The sequence below is a fragment of the Sciurus carolinensis genome, chromosome 1, assembly GCF_902686445.1.
Source record: "Sciurus carolinensis chromosome 1, mSciCar1.2, whole genome shotgun sequence".
NCBI classification, from domain to species: domain Eukaryota; kingdom Metazoa; phylum Chordata; class Mammalia; order Rodentia; family Sciuridae; genus Sciurus; species Sciurus carolinensis.
The window spans coordinates 203360966-203380741 of NC_062213.1; the positions used below are offsets into that span (position 1 = coordinate 203360966).

The 19776-nt window shown below is 39.1% G+C and overlaps 1 protein-coding gene across 1 annotated transcript in view; it reads left to right on the forward strand.

Annotated features, from left to right (window-relative positions):
- The window catches only part of Rere (arginine-glutamic acid dipeptide repeats), a 315130-nt gene that overhangs the window by 125348 nt on the left and 170006 nt on the right, over positions 1–19776 (forward strand). Inside the window, 3 exon segments of the mRNA XM_047522366.1 lie at positions 6798–6825; positions 6828–6902; positions 8308–8404. Of these exon segments, the coding sequence (XP_047378322.1) occupies positions 6798–6825; positions 6828–6902; positions 8308–8404 (200 nt within the window).

Genomic DNA, 19776 nt, shown 5'->3' on the forward strand with positions numbered 1-19776 from the left:
ATAGTATTTATCCCGTGTGGATGGGACATTTTCTTTTATCTGTTCGTCTGTTGATGAACACTTGGGTTGCTTCTATAACTTCACCATTGTGAAGGGTGTTGTAGTCACCGCAGACGTCTCTAGAAAACTAATGTCAGATCTTTGGGGTAATAACCAGTAAAAGGATTGCTGGATTTGATTTCATTTTGGTTGGTCTCTTTTAACCCTGATTAACTCAGAAATTAGGTAAATATGATCCTCTGGCTCTATGGAAAGCTTTAATCTTTAGATTGATTGGTTTTTGTAGAATGGCAATATGCTTGTAGTTGTCTTTGACTCTGGAAGAATAGTGATCTTTGACCCCACTGATTTTCTCTCTCTCCCCCAAAGTCGGGGACTATTGAAACCACTGTCTCCCCAAGGTCTTAGTGAGGGTGATGGATGCAGCAGTTCTTGACTGTAGGTGTAGGTTAGTCAGCAGGATTGAAGGGCCACCTGAAAGCAGTAGTTGCAGCACACTCAGAGGGATACCATGATATCTCGGTAGAGTTTCCCTCCCTCTGTATGTGAAGTGTCCTTTCAGCTGAGATTTTTATGTGTACATTTCTTTTCTTTTTAAATTTTTTTAGTTTTTTATGGACCTTTATTTTATTCATTTATTTATATGCGATGCTGAGGATCAAATCCAGTACCACACAAATGTGAGGCAAGCACTCTACCACTGAGCCACAGCCTCAGCACCCACATTTCTCAATTATGTAGTAAAACTCTAATAATCATCTAGCCCTTCACTTCACTTTTGCTGTTTGTGGAAATACTTGAGAAGTTTCTGCAGAAGATGTCTTCATATGCTTCAGTATTCAAATGTGAGCTGCTTATACTCCCTTATTTCCCTAATTTCTAGAAAATCTTGGTTGGCTATATTGGCTTATGAAGCAAGAATTTTGTTTTTATTTCACCCAACTCTGAAACCAGATCTTGCATTATTTGAAATATACTCCCCCAATTAACTAAGGAGGTAAAAATTTGAAGGAGATACTCCCATCTCTAGCAGATGACTCTTACTTGATTATCGTTCATTTGATAATGTCCAGCTTTGTAGCTTGGTCAACTTGTTCTTGACACCTGCTCCATTCGGAGGAAGATGCTAGGCTATAAGGTAGTTACTCCAAAAACAGTTTTGCTCTAAAATTAGGTTCTGTTCAAGGCAAGCTTTGATAGAAGTTGGAAGAAACTTATTGTTCCAAAGTTACATCTTCAGAATCTCTGAAGGCTGGTAAGGAGGAGAGGCAGGGGACACACACAGGCTGGGTTAGCTGTGTTAGTTAGCAGGAAGAGGGCTGTCTCCACCAGGCTTCCTCGGCACCCGTCAGCAACCCCCTCCACCCAATGCCAGGAAGTTGCTCTTCATTCCGAAGTGCCCCCAACCCCCACATGCGCAGTTCAGTCCTCTTCAATATCTGTCCATTCAACAACACTGAAGGGACAGGAGTGGCCTCCTCTGGGGTTTGTGAAGAGTTTATGGTACCTGCCAGGAACAGCGGCAAGGCGATTAAAGAAGCTCTTTTCTTTAACCAGATAAATTTAAGATGCTGCTGTTCTCATTTTGTCTACAGGCTGCCTCTGAGTTGTGTAAAGAAATCTCTGCACCTGTCCTGTTGGTCACCAATGAATTCCTCCTCTTCGTTGCTTGATATTGTTATTTTTTAATGTTGCAGAAAAAACATTTTCCTAAGGACTTTAAGACTGTTCCTGGGAAAGACTGTTTAAATCAATGAAAGTGCTATATTAATCATCATAAAAAATCTCTAGGAAAACACATTATTTCAAAGCTCTCATCACTGTGTCTCTGTGGGAAGAAGGAAGGGTCCCTTGAGTGGTGTGGCCCTGATAAAATGAGCAGAGTTGCCCTTGACCAGTAGTCCCCTGTCAGCCCTTCTGGTCTCCGTCTTCCTTCTCCCTGGTCTGTGCTTGTCAGTCATCTTTGTGAGTTAGTCATGGTTTTGAATGTTTAATTCAGTTCTGACTTTTGAATTAGGTAATTTCAGCACTTCTGCCTGACATTTAAAGCCCTATAGAAATCATCCCTCTTCTTCCAAATACCCACCATTAGGTGTTTGTCTTTTTTTTCTAAGCCCTGGTGGGAAGGAAGGGTGGGTTTTGTCTTCTGTTCATTTCCTTAAATTCCTGTGCAGTTTTCATTTCCAGTGAGACCCAGACCTGGGATGTGCAACCCTTAATTTAACCCAGGAGCACACACCCACCGCCACCCCTTTTACACAGAGCTGCTCTCTTGAAACTTTACTGGGAGAAGGTGATGTGCCTCTGTGTGGTACTCTGTCTGGCTCTGGTGTATCCCAGCACTTGTAATCTTTCTTTTATTGTGAAGGTGAAATGAGGAGAAATATTTCCTGGTGGGCTCTTCTCCTATCTGGATATATTCCCCAGGATACTTTCACCTAGGAAGCATCTCCCGCCTTCCCTTTTGGTCAGAACTATTTAAAATATGTCATTTATTAACACTTTGACTTTTATACCATAATTCAGTTTTATCACTAGTAAATAATGAGGCATATTTATGCCTTACTTGATAGGCTTCTAGAACTTTTAAGACATGAAGATGTTCTACTCCACGGCCTATGTGGCTTGTATTGTCGCCTTACCAGTATGATTTTGAATCAGAGAAGAGCAAAACCTGTATGGGACCTCTTGATATTTCCTGACTGACTGTTCATCTGTGAAACAGTGATAGTAATGTCCAGCCATTGAGAGCCAGTCCACTCAGCTGATACTAATTTGTTTAATCCTCACAATTTAACGAGGAAGGGAACCTGTGTTTTCTCCCACATTTTATATGCGAGAGAATTGAGGTTTAAGAAAAATTTCTTGCCCAGTAACACAGCTAGTAAGTTGCAAAGCCAGAATTCAAAAACCCAGTGTTTTGAGTTGAATGAGATGATCCTAAGTTTATTTCTGGATTTGGTTTTCTGTGATTTTGAGCAAAGATCTGACTAGTTAGGGGTAGGAATTATCATTATTATTATTTTGGTACCAGGGATTGACCACAGGGGCGCTTAACCTCTGAGCCACATCCCCAGTTCTTTTTTATTTTTTATTTTGAGGCTGAGTCTTGCTAAGTTGCTGAGGTTCGTTTTGAACCTCCTCCCCTCAGACTCTCAAGTCCCTGGGATTACAGGTGTGTGCCACTGTGCTCGGAAGGAGTAGGATATGTGAGAATTTCCTGTGGATGACTTTTGGACTACCCCCAGTGTGGAGGTGATCTTTTTAACCTTTAGCTAATACATTGAACAGAGGAAGGGAAGGCATGAGAGATTGCCTCACAAACATCATTTTATCTGTTTGGTTTTGTCTGGGCAAGAAATCTAGATCACAGAAGTCATCTGGTTCTGTCCTTTCACTTGTAAGGGGTTTTAGTGACTTGACTAAAGGAACTCACTAGTGGTGTGGCAGACTGAGCTGCAATTCTTCCTAGAAATTAGAGTTAGATAATTTCAGTCTAGTACCTTGTGAAACTTTCTGAAACAGCACACTGTCTTCCTTTATAGATGTTTAAATTATTGGCCTTTTAAGAAATATTATGCTTATTACAGCTACTTAAATTTGTTTAAAATTTCTGTATACCTTTGTTGTATCAGTGGAATTGTTTCTTCGGTCTTTTTTATTTTAACACAATACTGCCACTGTCTGGTTATGGGGTAGTACTACATTAGGAAATATAGCAGTCCTTGTAAAAAGTCATAAATCCAGAGCCCCAAACCAGAGCATTGATTTTTTTGCATTATTAATGAGTCAGTATTCCTAGGTCAGATGACAACTTAAAAACTACTTCAAAAGGTTGCCAGAGTTATTAACTTGATTCAGAAAAAGAGGCAATTTTACAGTTGCCAGCATTATACTTCAGGGGTATTTCCTGGGACTTTCAGGTTTCCAGATATCTTAAATGTGTTGCAGAAATACATAGACATAGAGATTTTAGAACATTGTTGCTAGGACTGCTAGTAGATTTGAATTCCTACCTGCTCTGTTTAGTAGTTAGCATGAGCTTGGAAGCCCAGTGATGAGAGATCAGCAACATCCTTTATATGGAACAGTGTCCTGATGGAGAATAACTCTTAGGTTTCCCAGCGAAGTTCTTGAAATGATTCTGTGAAGCCCTGGTTACAGCCACCTGCTTGTGGAGGATGCAGTGTTTCTTTGAGCACCTACTCAGTTCCAGAGGGTGTCTTTTAAATTCTTCTAGTAGTTCTTTTGCATTGGTCTCACTATCCCCATTTTATAGAAAAAGGGGAGATTCAGAGACTCTTAGTCAGTGCCCACATTTCTACAGTGGGGAGTTTGTGGCACTGGGATTGAACTAAAACAGGATTGACTGTATTCTTCCCAGTAGTCCATGTTCCCTAGCCTGTAGGGCTTGAGCCAGGTTTTATACTTCTCATCCTGGCCTTACTCTCCTTAGAAAACAAAATAAAATGAAAAACGGACCCGTGGTTTTCAACTGGGTATAGTTTTGTCCTCACAGGGACATTTGGCAATGTTCAGAGACCTTTTTGGTTGTCTCAACTGGGGGAGGAATGCCATTGACATTTAGTGGTTGGAAACCATGGGTGTTGTTAAACGTCTAGGGGTCCCCAGGACAGAGCCCTAGCAAGGATCATCTGGCCCAAATGTCAGTGTGCAGAGGTGAAAACACTGGTGTTAGACAGTCTATTTTACTTTAATGGCTTTAGTTCTGAGTACTCAGGTAGGCTCTGTTCTTTCTCCAGGTTTTATTTTTCTTTCCACAGTGTGTAAACTCATCCTTATCCTGCTGTTTATCACCCAACCTAGAGAAGACTACAGCTTTTTAGGAGAGGGAAAAATAATTGTCCCTGTGCCCTGGAACCATCCTTGTTGCCCTCCAGGCATATTCAGGGTGGCATACTCTGGCCTCCCAGGCCTTCTAGGTGCCTTCTTCAGATCCTTGTGCCTGTGTGGTCAGCAGTTAAAGGCCAGGCCACAGAGAGGATTAGACTCTTCTCAGTATTATGCCATCTGCATGTAGATGGATCATGTGAAGTATGAAGTATGAATGCATCTTCTACTTTGCCTATTTTTATTTATTTCTCAGGTCTCCTCCTTTGTTTAAAAATAGTGTATTGGAATCTCTGAGTTTTTCTGGGTCAAATATTACCTACACCATAGTCTCCTGCTGAAAATAATTGCTCCTTTACCTACAACATTCATTCTACTCATTTATTTATCCTCATACTGGTTTGTCCTCTCTTCCCCCTTGTAGAATAGGCAGTGCAGTTTTTGTTTTTGTTTTTGTTTTTTTTGGGTGGTGCTGGGGATTGAACCCAGGGCCTTGTGCATGCGAGGCAAGCACTCTACCAACTGAGCTACATCCCTAGCCCCAGAATAAGTTTCGTCATTAAACTTTTCAATATAGAAGCACAAGAAGGATAAAAATTAAAGACTGTACATCATGTAGGATTATTCTTCATATATATAGTCTGTTTTATTAAATAAAGGTCATGCTATTTGACACGGTTAATTGCAAAGGAAGATTTTTGGTGTTCATGATACTTTGGAATAGGCCTTCTTCACATTGAAATTCTGAGAGACTTATGGCAGGTCCCCCTCTCCCCACCCTTTCTGATTCATTTAGTGACTTAAGTATTTTAGCAAAGGGTGTTTGGAACCTTCCTGGTCTTTAAGTGTGGTCTGTATTTATGATCTCTCAATAAAGCAGGAGGCACCTTCATTAAGGAGGGCTCTTGACATATTTTAGGATTTAACCATCTCTCATTCGTTTCTGACCAGTGGGCCTGTGATGAGAAGGTAGAAGCTGCTAAGAGGCACCATATTGCATACACCTTGGGGGAAGTAAGTTCCCCAACTTGGGTTGAAAAGTATTTTATGAAGCCCAGGAAATCTTCATGCATTCCCTGTTGAACTGCTTCATGACCAGGAACGTAGACAGTCTACCTCAAGCTGAGGCCCATAGCCTTCAAATGAAAGGACAATATTTACCTCCATGTTTTCCTGTTTGTTTTGGTTTTTGTTTTTGGTTATGTTGGGGGTGGAGCCCAGGGCCTCGTTGTATGCTAGGCAAATATTCTGCCACTGAGCTATTCTCCTGTTTGAATGAACTGGAACAAATTTGACTTTTAGAGATAACATGATTAATTGCTCTACAAACATTATAGGATGATGATCAACATAGAAGTACTCATTGTTAACCAATAATTATGTACAAGTAGTTCTGTTCTCTGACAATTCTAAGACAAATAAGATGTGCTCTGTGGATTCACAGCACCTTCATCACTACCTATTACCCCTATTTTGGCATAAAGCAATAATTGCAAAGTCCTGTAACAAAACAAAGTAGAGGTTGATTCTGACACAGTCTGCATGATAGACCTTGGAAACAAGGTGACTTAATGTCATGTCTTGCTAGGTAAGTTCTTTCTAGTCACTTGCTTTTTAAGAACCTCCACAGTATGCTTCAATGATAAATATTTACCAAAATGATTAAGAAATAAGATAGAAGGATGTTTCATGTATAGTGTCAAATGAAAATACAGTGAATGAAATAGTTATTTACAGTGGGAGATACAGCTTTGGGATTGGTCTCTTTTGTTTTCTGAAATAAACTACTTTGAGGAGCAGGGTCAGATGGGATTTTTGAAAAATTACATTTGGACTGTCTATCCCTGTCTGCTGCCCGCCTCCTTACAGGGTTTCAATCATGGGTGTGATCTGCACTTTTGGACACCTGAAATCCTGTTTCTAATGCTGTAGATTTTCCTTTTCAGAGTAAGAGGGACCATCTACTCATGAACGTCAATGGTACTACCGTCAGTCTGAAGTTCCAGATTCTGTGTATCAGCATTTGGTTCAGGATCGACATAATGAAAATGGTAAGTTATGTCCTTTTGATTTGATTCTTATAAATCTTAGGTTGAGTAAAGTTTTTTCTAAAAATCATTAAATGGAGATAGCCTCTATGATAAATTTTCTCTGAAAGAACTTTGTCCCCCATTCCCTGTAATCTGTTATTGAACTTTCCTATATTTTCAGGGTCGTGAACTTCAATTTTCAAAGCAAAGTTTTCAGAATTACGTTTTAGTATTCAGCTTTGATACCTGACTTTGAGAACAATAGGAAGATAGTTCCAGGCAACTGAGTTTTTTTTCTTCCTCTCCCCTGACATTGTGGTTCTGCCCAGTAACTTTATTGACATAGAAGATACATACATAAAATGTATGTTACATTTGTATAGGTGTATAATAACCTTTTTAAAATTGATTCTCAAGAGATACTAGGCCTCATGCTGTATAATTGACATCAGTCACCCATGAATCCTGTGAGGCAGGCCTGCCTGTAGTTGCAGATGAGAAAGCTGAGTTTAGAGGTGCTGTGGGAGTTGCTGGGGCAAATATCTTCTAAGTGGTGGTGCTGGAGCAGGAGGAGCAGTCTGTCTGACCTTGATGTCTGGGCTCTTCTGCTCTTGCGTTGCCTTTGCTGATAGGTATTGAGTCCACAAATCATTGATCAAAATGATTTTAAAGAATAATGTTGGTTTTGATACCTCACTAATTACCCCCTCATCTTCAAAATAATAAAAACTCTGTTAAAGCAGTTAAATTGTTACTCTTTGTTAAAAATAGTGACATTCTTTTTTTGCCTGGGGGTGTGGATGCCAGAGTTTGAACCCAGGGTTGCTTTGTTGTGAGCTACATCTCCCATCCTTTTTATGTTTTGTTTTGAGACAGTCTCACTAAGTTGCCCAGGCTGGCCTCAAACTTGAAATTCTCCTGTCCCAGCCTCCTGAGTCCGTGGGATTATAGCTGTGCACCACTGTGCCTGGCTTGGTCATTTTTTTCAACTGGATTAGTGTGTGGCTTCATTCCATTCAGGAATATTTGGGGGGTGGGAGGGAAGGATAGGATCACTAAATATATTAGTAGTTCACAAGTTTTTAGGATGTAATAGTTGTTTCTTTTTCCTTCTTTAGTTTTTTACTTTTTAAATTAATTCATTTCAGCAAATCGGGAATTTAGTAAAGAGTATAACATGCATCCAACCAGATAATTTGTCAGTTGTCTGAAACTGTATTATTTGTTCTTGTCAGGTATTACTCCTCTGCCCTATTTTGCACACTTAAGATGTTGACCAGGCCTGGCTATTTATTGGGCTTTCTTTAGTGGGAGGTGAACCTGAAAAAAAAAAATGTACAAAAACTTTCTATCTCTTTTTGGGGAAAATTGGCTTTAATAGCCTTTTAGGTAATTAATTATTATTATTATTATTTTTTTTGGACAGACTCTGGAAGAGAACTTGTCATTACAGACCCAGTTATCAAGAACAGAGAGCTCTTCATTTCTGATTATGTTGACACATACCATGCTGCTGCCCTTAGGTAAGTACTAAGGATGTGATATTCCGTGTTAAGGAGAAGTCACTGAATATGGGAGGCAAAACATCTAAACTATCCTCATCTCTTTTGATGACCACTATTATTAGTTAGACAACTGTTAAGGTCTTAGTAAGCTAAGACTTTGAATAATTGAGATTTTAGAGGTTGCCAGTACTTTCATTAATCTGACTTTACCTCCCTCTATATTTTGTTCTAATTTAGTGGTTTTTTTTTTAAAAACATCCTTGCTGAAGTATCTTTAGCTCCTTGAAATTTGATATTCTGATATTGTTGATGTTGAAGGTAAAATATTCTGATGGTCTGCAGTTTACTTTCTAGTGATTGATTCCCTACCACTAGAAAAAATGAGTTAAGCAAATATTGTGGCATACTTATTAATTATCTCAGCAGAATTTATACGGATTTTCATCCAACTTTTATTTCCATTTTTATGTCTGAAAAATTTCCTACCAGATTTGGTGGGGTGGTAGGGAAACTATATTGAAGATTTTAAGACAAGGTAACACTGCAGCTAGTCTTAATGTCTTAGGTAATTTTGCATATATGTGGCAGACTTTGGACCTCGTAGGTGGCATAGGAAGTATAACAACTAATATCCTTAACATCTCTTCCTCATCAAAAAGAATAAACAATAGTGCAGTGAAAGAACTGTTTTCTCTGTTAAAGAATAAGATTTTCTTAAAAAGTCATTGGGATTTGCCAGCTTTTAGCTTCACTACAGTAATTTCTATTTTACAATGCTCTCATGGTACCCAGTAAAACCATCTAAAATCTCTTGTGCAAAGCTACAGAGTGAAGGCCAGTTACTTCAAGGTAAATTAGGGCAGATTTTGGCAAACTTTTTGGACCAGATATATTTCATGTGGCCTATGTCTCAGCAATTGTAGCACAAAGACCATAGGCAGTATACAAATAAATGGGGTGGCTGTGTTCCAATAAAACTTTACTTATGGACACTAAAATATGAGTTTAATTTTTCACATCAGGAAGAACCATGTTTCTTTGATTTCTTTTTTCAGCTATTTAGAAATATAAGAACCATTCTTTCAGACCATATGAAAACAGGTGATAGGCTAGACTTGGCTTGTTGACCAGCAGTTTGCTGACCCCTGCGATAGGAGAAGGAAGTGGGTGTAGTTAGATTTGACTTCTGACCAGACTTTAGATAAATTTAGAAAATTCCTGTGGTGGTTCATAAACTTCTTCTAAACCCCCATAAGCTTTTATTTATCTTTGGGAGATAGCTTGCTTGCTAGCTTAAGCTTGCTTGTTGAACAAAGCAAGTTAATAGAAGGTGACTTGATTGATGGAACAATTAGATTGTAAGCAGAGATAGGTAACATAGCTCTTATCCTGCTTGCTTACTTTTTCCTCCATCTTCTCATCTTATCTCATTGGTTGAGGTAAATGATGTTGAGGGATTTAAAGTTCCAGTTAAAACAAATAGGTGAGATACATAACTCATACTATTCAACCTATTTTGACATAATTGCATAAAATGAATATATTTGAGTATTATCAATGCTATTCAGATTTGTAGAGGAATATTCATTTCACTGTATCATTTTTAGAAGAACTGTTTATCTCAAATAATTCCAGCTGGATCCAGATAAATTTATTCTAAGGAGGTTTACACTCAGATACTTCCTGGAGATCTGTAACTGAAGCACTGTCCTTACACTGGCCCACTGCAGGGAACATTAGAGATTCTTTTTCCTGGGTATGTGATTAGAATTCTTACTGATAATTTTTTCCTCTTGTGGCATTTTATTTAAAGTTGTTATGAAAAGTGATAGCTCTGTTATAAAATTTTCATCTTAAGTTTGATTTTGTTAGCTTCAAAAAAAAGCCTGTCTTTGCCACTTTGTCAACTGGATTTTTCTTCAGACACCTGGTGATAATTTACTTGTTGATGCACGGGCATTTGCTGGCATCTGTTCCTCGTGTGTGTGGTTCTTACTGCTGTGTAGTGATCCCACCACATTCTCAGCAGCAGTGTGCTCTCCACAAGAGAAGCTTTGGGTTGCCTCTCACCTCACCTCCAAGAAAACAGAATGGAATGGCAGTGCCCCAGGGATGTCTGTTCATCCCTTTTCTCCTCACCAGCGTTAGATTACTTTAACTTAAGCATATGTTTGGGGTGATTTGAGGAATTAAGATTTAACCTTTTTTTACAATTTTCCTTTCCACAGTTTACCCACCCAAAATAACTTGTTCTTTCTTCACAGAAACCAGTACTGCCAAAAATACACTCAGTATTGAGAGAAACACAAGTAAAGTAGTCTGTGGATACATAAAAGGAGTGGAAGGAAAGTTATAGGAAAACCACAGAGGACAGAGGAAAAGATTGATAACCCTGTGCTTAGCACCGTTCTCCTTGGTTGTCAGAGGCTCAGTCCTTTGGATTTATCTGGGCTCCCAGTAACTCTTGGGGGGCTCTGTCCATTCCATTCAGTGGGGAGGAAACAGGTATACATTTTTCTTTAAAGTTGGATTATAAAGGAGGAGTGAAAGCTTTATCCTTTAGCCATCATCATGAATCAAAAGGAAAACAAAATTCCTATGTAACGTCTTTGGGAATTGTGAGGTTAAAGCTTTTTCTTACCAAAACTAAATTCATTTCCTGAAATAACTGTGGACCTCTGTGCTTGTGCCTTGTGTGGTGAGGCAATGCGCTCTGCCTGGGCTGGCCCTCCACCTTTCAGCAAAGTTCCTATAACGACTTATTCTCATATTTCACTACACTGCTCTTAAGGTAGCTACCACTAGAAAAGCTAGCATCTTGAGTATTTCTTATGTTCTCCTTATTCCCAAGTAAGAATTTTTGGCCAATCTTGTGATATAATGGGGAAAAAAAAAAACGAGATTGAAATTAGAAGATTTTAGTTTGTGACTCCGCCATATAGCTTTGTGATCAGTGTCACATTTGCTAACCTTTGAGTTATCCTTTTGACAGGCCTGTTTAGGGTGGCATGACTGAGCCATAGCACGCTGAACCAGACAGACACATAACCTTCTGATTCAATACCCAGTGCACAAGTGTGTGGAGGCCTGTCACAGGGCAGCTCACGGGTCCTATTCTCTTTCACAGCCCTCTGCTCATTGAAACGCGTCTGCGTTTGTGAACGTGTAAAAGGAAGAAAATTAAAAGTGAAATCAGTTTTGTGTAGAGTGACAGTGTGAGTACTCAGCATCCACTGGTTTTATTTCTTGGTGGTCTGCTGGATGGGTAGATTGGGTTTTCAGATGACTTTAGGTATGGGAAGAAGAATCATCTTCTCAGGGAGTTATCTAGAGATTCCCTGAGGATGGGCAGAGGCACTGCAAGCTTTCAGTTTGCGTGCTATGTCACTAATTTCCCCCTGTGGATAATGTTTTGTTGGTGATCCAGGAATCTGGGCGGTTGCTGTGCAGTGGGACTGAGAACATGTGACCTGGGAAAGCCTCAGGTTTACTGTACGCCTGTTCCAGTGCATCCTTAAGTGTTGGTTGTGGGGACAGTCCAGATCAGCAGTGGCTTGTGGGCGGTAGGCTTTTCCAGCTTTCTCATTATCTGCTTCCTACGTCAAGCAGCCAGGAGGAAAAAATCCTAGGTAGGCTATAAGCAATCGCCTTACCTAGGGATTTATACAATAGGAAGAGATCTTAGGTTGAATTTTCTAGACGCCCAGGGCCAAGACACCCTAAAAAACTATTTTGGGTTTCTAATCTCATTTATTAAATCCTGAATTAATTTATCTCCTTGCCTCGTTGTGGGCATCTAGGAAAAATATATGTATGTGTGTGTTCCAAATACACACACACACACACACACACACACACACACAGTATATATAATTATAAAATACATAAATATATATTAAATCCACATTTATCATAATATTGCATATTATGAATTATGTATATTACATATACATATAAATCCCTTAAATATAATGTATATTTAGGGATTTAAACAGATTAATTACGTCTGTGGACAATTCTTCAACCATTGTTTGCCTTTTAAAAAAGTCCTGTAGGGGCCAGGGATAGAGCTCAGTTGGTAGAGTGCTTGCATAGTATGCACAAGACCCTGGGTTCAATCCCCAGCACCACCACCAAAAAAACAAAAAAAAAAACCCAAAAATAAGTCCTTTAGTTCCTGTGAGTTCCCTAAGGAGTTTCATTGTCTTCCTGCTCTTAGTTTTGTAGCTTGAGACCTATTACTCTACAGTTGTTTTATGTATGAAATAATTTTGACCACATTTTTATTATGTTGTCTTCACAGGCTTAGTACTTCACTGTCACATTCTGTCAGTTCATTCATCTATTCATCATTTAATAACCTTGTTGTCCTACTAGTAGATGGAGGGCTGTCTGTCAGGTGCTGGGAACATGGAAAAGATACTCTATGCCCTTGAGTACTTCATAGTCATTAAAAATTTATTTGGAGCTACTTTTTGACACAAAGAAAAGGTACAGGTACTGAGTTCTCATGTTTTCTCCCTTACCCGCACAATGGCAGCCTCTTGTAACTGTGGTGCAGTGATGGGAACCAGGAACCAGCCTTAACGCCACCCACCAAGCTAAGGATTCTCTTTCAGTCTCAGCAGTATCCTTTTTGTTGTTGTTCTTGTTTTTAGGGTCGTATTTGGGGATCCCACATTACAGTTAGTTTCTCCTTAGTATCCTGTATTCTGTAATGATTCCCTAGTCCATCCTTGTCTGTCATGACATAATCTTTTTAAAAATTCATTCTAATTAGTTGTACATGATAGCAGAATGCATTTCTACATTTTGATAAATCATATATAAATGGAGTTAATTTCACATTTTTCTGATCATACATATTGTAGGATCACATCGGTCATGCAGTCATTTATGTACATGAGGTAATAATGTCTCTGTCACTCTACTGTCCTCCCTACTCCCATCCCCTTTCTCCTCCTGTCACTCCACTCTACCTAATATAAAGTAACTCTATTCTTCCCTATCCCCTCACCCCACATTGTGAATTAGCACCTGCATATCAGAGAAAACATTTGGCCTCTAGTTTTGGGGCTTGGCTTATTTGGATGACATTATCTTGATACTTTTTTGTTTTTTGTTTTTTGGTACCAGGGATTGAACCTCGGGCATGTAACCACTGAGCCACATCCCCAGTCTTTTTTTGAATTTAATTTAGAGGCAGGGACTCACTGAGTTGCTTAGGGTCTATCTAAATTGCTGAGGCTGGCTTTGAACTCCCCATCCTCCTGCCTCAGCCTCCCAGCCAGTGGGATTACAGGTGTGCACCACCACACCCGGTCAGCCTTGATACTTTTTAATTAAAGAGTATGAATTTTGCCAGACATTCCTGTTTGTCTTAGCCTGGTGTTTTCACATGATTGCATTGAAGTTAACACATTTTTTGGCAAGAATACCACAGAAATAATGTGTCTAGCTCTCTTATCATGGCTTCATGAGGTGATTTGTCTAATTACTGGTGACATTGACCTTGACCACTTGATTAATGTTGCTTCTGCCAAGTTCCTCCACTGTAAAGCAGCTTTTTCCCTGGAGTTAATTTACTTAAGGAGAGTCTGTGAGACTGTGCAGATCTTTTCTCTCCTTAAGCTTTCATGCACTGATTTCAGCATCTTATCAGTGGATTTCATTTGCCACTCTTATTAATATTTGCTTGTCTAGTGGTAGTTTCTATTTTCTGTCTTTGCCCCTGTGCTTGGTAAATAGAATTCTGTAGAAAAAAATTTCTCCCTTTCCTGAATCAATCTAATTAAATATTTACATCATCATGAACTCATGAATATTTATTTGTTGATTATAGTTTAATATTATCATTTGTTGTTTTGTTGCTTGAATTACTCCAGCTTTCACCATGAGGAGTCACTTCACATTGACCCTAGAGTTCTTTGAGCAAGCATCCATTCTTTTTGAGCACTTTTTCTCTTTGAGGTACTAATCAGGCCTGCCCCTGCTTAGCTCCTGAGATCAGTGCATTTTAAGCTAAGCACACTCCGCCACTCCCTGTGGTACTGGCAATTGAACCAGGGATACTTTACCTCTGAGCTACATTCCCAGCCCTTTTTACTTTTTATTCTGAGATAGGTTCTTGCTAAGTTGCTGAGGTTGACTTTGAACTTGTAATCCTCCTGCCTCAGCCTTGGAAGCTGCCGGGATTACAGGTGTGTGCCTGCGAACCTGGCTATTAATGGCTACCTTTCTTATTTTCGGACTCCATGATATATTCTCAGACTTGTTTCATAATTTCCCAGCCCTGGTGCTGGAATTAACTATTTTCCAAGGAGCCCTAGTTCCTTTTTGTGGATAACAGAATTTGGAAGCCAAGATCTGACTGTTAGGCCTACTCATGAACCACTGGGTGTTGTTGCCTCTAGGCTCTCTTGCTACACAGAGCAGGATGTATATGTGTGTGTACTGACTCCTGTCTGCATTCCCCCACCCTGCACCACACACTGTGAGATAATACTGATATTTTGGATTTCAGTTCAATTCCACATTATTTGTTTTATTCTTCCCCTTTTTTTGTAACTTCTTTATCCAATAGTGAGGAACTTGGTTTTTATTGTTAAAATATATTTACCTGTTTTTGTTCAATTCTAGAATACATAGAACTTAGTTTCAGAATTTGTAACCCATTTTGTTGTGAAAAACACATTTATTGACTCATTTTTTTGTCTTTAGCCTTACAGTGTATAGGTAAGATACTGTTTTCCAATTACTTAGGTGAGTTCTTTTTTTGGGGGGGGGGGGGCGGGGAGCGGGCCCTGGGAATTACCACTAAGCCATATCACCAGCCCCTTTTACGTTTTATTTTGAGATAAGGTCTCACTAAGTTTCTTCGGACCTTGCTAAATTACTGAGGATGAGCTTGAATTTGCAAGCCTTCTGCCTCAGCTTCCTAAGTTGCTGGGGTTGCAGGCATACACCACGGCATCCACCATATCTGGGTGGTTCTAAAGGTCAGAGCTATAATAAAATAGACACTTCAAGTGGCTGTCGTGTTTCAGTTTTTCATTCTTTCCCTCTTTCCTGTCTGCCTGCAGTTGGTAACTGGGTTAGTCCTCTTTCTGTCACTATAACAAAATACCTGAAATAATTGTGAAGAGGAAACGTTTGTTTTGGCTCTCAGTTTTCAAGGTTCTAATCCACATTCCCTTGGCCCTGTGGAGAGGAAGCACATCAGGTGTAAAAGTGCAGCAGAGTCAAACTGCTCACTTTATGACCAGAAAACAGAAAAGGAGGAGAGCTGGGCCTGGTGGTGCACATCTATAATCCCAGCTACTCAGGAGGCTGGAGCTAGGAGGATTGCAAGTTCAAGGCCAGCCTCAGCAATTCAGTGAGGCCCCAAGCACCTTAGCGAGACCCTGTCTCAAAAAACAGAAAGAGCTGGGGATGTGGCTCAGCGGTAAAGTTTTTCTGGGTTCAATCCTTGGTGCTAAAAAAGAAAAAGGGTCCAGGTTCCCACTAACCCTCCTTTCAAAGATTACTTCACTTCCCACAAGGTCCTTTGTGGGTCATGCAAGATCCAGGTTATGTAGCAGGAGCTGATTAATTTACTTCCTGGTTTATCTTCTCTGCACTTTCTTTTCACAAATTTGCAAATTCATGTCTATTTTCTCAGAATTCCCTCTCACATGAGGAGCAGAATGCTATTGCTATCTTTTGTCCTTTGCACTATTCACTTGACAGTATGTTTTGGGAATTGCTCATATTAGTTTATAGAGATCTTTCTCATTCTCTCTTGTATTTCGTTAAATGTATTTACGATCGTTTATTCATTTGTTTATTCATTTGCTCTGCTGTGTGTAGGTATTTAGGTGATTTGTAAATGTTGCAGCTGTAAGTGGTGCTTCAGTGAATATCATTGTACATATGTATTTTCTTACTGACTGTGCATATCTATGGGTAAATTTATAGTAGTGGGATTGCTGTGTGGAATGGTTTATGTTTACATGGTTTATTAACTATTACCAAATTTCTCTTTAGAGGGTATTTGCCAATTTGCATTTCCTCTGATGATGTATAAAACTGCTTGTTTTCCTAGTATTTTTTATTTATTTATTTTTAAAATATTTTTTTAGATGTTGATAGACCTTTATTTTTATTCTTTGGTGCTGAGAATCTAACCCAGTGCCTTACACATACTAGTCAAGTGCTCTACCACTGAGTCACAACCCCATTTGTTTTATTTAAAAATTTCTTACACCAGGTTCAGTATCACATGCTTGTAATCCTAATGATTTGGGAGTCTGAAGCAGTAGGATTGCAAGTTCAAGGACCAGCCTCAGCATCTTAGTGAGGCCCTAAGCAACTTAGGGTCTCAAATTTTAAACAATGGGCTGGTGGTTGGAGATGTGGCTCAGTGGGTAAGTACCCCTTGGTTCAATCCCAGGTACCAATAAATAAACAAATACATAAGTGTGTATGTGTATATTTGTGTAAACCACTTACATGCATTATTGTCTGGTAGGTTAGAAGTGGCATGGTAGTGTTGTTTTACTTGAGTTTGAACATTTTCCTTACATTTAAAGAATATGAATTATCTGATCTTTTCTGTTGAGTTTTTGTCTTTCACTTTTAAAAAGTTCTTTATATGTGTGGGGTATGTTGTGCATGTGGCAAATATTTTCTTCCACTAGTGCCAGTTTTCTTTGATTTTATTTAGTTTTTGTTGTTGTTGTTGTTGTTTTGTTTTTTGCGGTGCTAGGAATCGAACCCAGGGCCTTGTGCTTGCAAGGCAAGCACTCTTCCAACTGAGCTATCTCCCCAACCCCTGTTTAGTGTTTTTTTTTTTTTTTTTTATGCACATTTTTATTCAGTCAGATGAATCTGTCTTTTCTTTCATGAATGACTCTGGAATTTAAGCCATATTTAAAAAGCCTTTTCCTATAACATATTTAAAGAAGAATTTTACTTAATTGTCCCAGCACCATGTAGTCAAGTTTGTTTTTAATTTTTTTTGCCCATACTGGGAATTGAACCCAGAGGTGCCCTACCACTGAGCCACATCCCCAGCCCTTTTTATTTTTCATTTTGCAAGAGGTTTTCACTCAGTTGCTTAGGGCCTCTCTACGTTTCTGAGGCTGACCTCAGACTTGCATTCCTCCTGTCTCAGCCTCTGAAGTCATTGGGATTACAGGTGTGTGCCATCTCATCTGGCTTGTTTGTCTTTAACCCAGTAGTTTGAGATACCAGCTTTGTCTGTGTTATTTTTCATATGTTATCTGGATTTTCTTTTCTTTCTTTATTATTCTGTTGTCTGTTTATATGCTTGCACTATACTCCTTTAACTAAAGAAGCCTTTTAGTGTGATTTAATGTCTGGTGCAGTGAGTTCCCCATTGTTTAGTCATTTGTTTTTCCATGCGATCATTAGTATTGTTGTAGTCCATAACTAGTATGTTGGCATTAGTATTGGTATTGTATTCAGCTTACTAATGAGGCTGTGGAGAGGTGCAGTGTTTGGTTTTCCTATCTAAGGACAAGTGGTATTTTTCTATTGGTCCTTGATGACTTTTGTATCCTTCTAGGAGTGTTTGGAAATTTTCTTCATATAGATTTTATACATTTTGATTACTTTTCCCCTTAATCTCAGACATATAGTGAACTGTATCCTCTTAATAATAGACAATGTATATTCTTTTATTCTTTGGCACAATATATCAATCATATATTAGATTATAGAGAAAATATCTGGTTGTAATGCAATAAGCCTATAGTTTATTTACTATGAACAAGTCTCTTTCACCTGGAAATTTTCTCTTAGGGTGTAGGAGGAAATATAAGCTGAGATTAAGAAAATTTTAAAAAATTATCATAAAAATGTTGTGTTTCAGAATTCTCAGTGTTCATTTAAAGCAGTGATCAGAGAGAAATTATTTGCATCAAACATATCAATAAAATTGAAAAAAAAAACCAGTTAAATGAATGAAATTTCAAGATTATATTATAAATACAACCATGGAATCCAAACAGTGATGTGTTTTTTGCTGAATGTATGTAGAAGAAACACATAAGTCAGTTATATTTAAAAAGTGAAAAGGCAGAAGTGGGGACCTAAGTGAAAGTAGGATTTCTGCCCTTGACTAGAACTGATAAGGCATTGATACCAGTGGACTGTAATAAGTTGTGTGTATACTTGTTATACCTAAAGCAAGCATTTTGAAAACTATGCCAAGTATTGTGCTCAAAAACAGTAAATATAAATCAAGATGGGATTCTGAAAAAAGTTCAGGTAGCCCACAGGAGGACTGTAGAAACAGAAGAATGCAAAACAGGCAGTAAATTTTTAAAAACTTTCTGTACCTGTCTAATCCAGTGGCTTAGGATATGTAGACAAGATAGTGATTCCCTCAGTTTTTTCCTTGTTTGTTTTCATGGTCAGGTAAGAGTTACAGAAACAGTTGTACCATAAACATTCCATGTGTGCTGGTGTGCTCTTCACAAGTTTCTTTGGGGTTCACCTGTGCTAGGGTATTAGGATACTCCCAGTTATTGGTGGCTTGTGGGAGTGAATGTTTAGGCCACTGGTCCCATTTGCACTGTCTCCTTGCATGGTGGAGGTTCTCTTTCTTGTCCTTCATCCTTCCTTGGCCCATTCCACTTGCCAGAGGACTCCTCCATTGGTATCGTACCCAGGGCAACTTCTTTACTGGAGAACAGCAGGGTTCTAGGATGCGGGGCTTCCCTGCCTTCAGTTGTATTGCTGTTGACAGTGAAGCATTGCTTTGTATGGGGAGAAGGCAGAACCTTATAAACTCTGAGACCAGGTATTTCAGCAAGGTGGGAGGGACGGGAATTTTAAGAGGGAACCAGTCACAGACAGTCCTTTGCTTATGTCAACTCTGTCTTCGAGCTTTGCTTAGTACTCAGGGCCGCAGGCTGCAGTGATGGTAAGAGGAGCGCCTTTCAACAGCCACAGCTGTGTGCAGATGATTCCCGTTGTTTTATTGGCCTCAGAAAGTTTTTATGTTTTGCTTTGTTTTTTGTTTCTGGTTCAGGGGATTTAACCCAGCATCGCTTTATTACTGAGCCACATCCCAGCCCGTTTTTAATTTTGAGACAGGGTTTTGCTAAGTTGCTGAGGCTGACTTTGAACTCATGATCCTCCTACCTCAGCCTCCTCAGCTGCTGGGATTACAGGTGTGTGCCACCTTGCCCAGCTTCTGTATTTATTTTTTAACAATTTTTTTGTGGTGCTAGGGATTGAACCCAGGGCCTTGTGCTTGCTAGACCAGTGCTCTACCACTGAGCTATATCACTAGCCCCACCCCTTAATACTTTTTTCAAAATCACAATAAAATGCAGATTTTTAAGTGTACATTTTCATGAATTTTTTTACTTGAATCAATA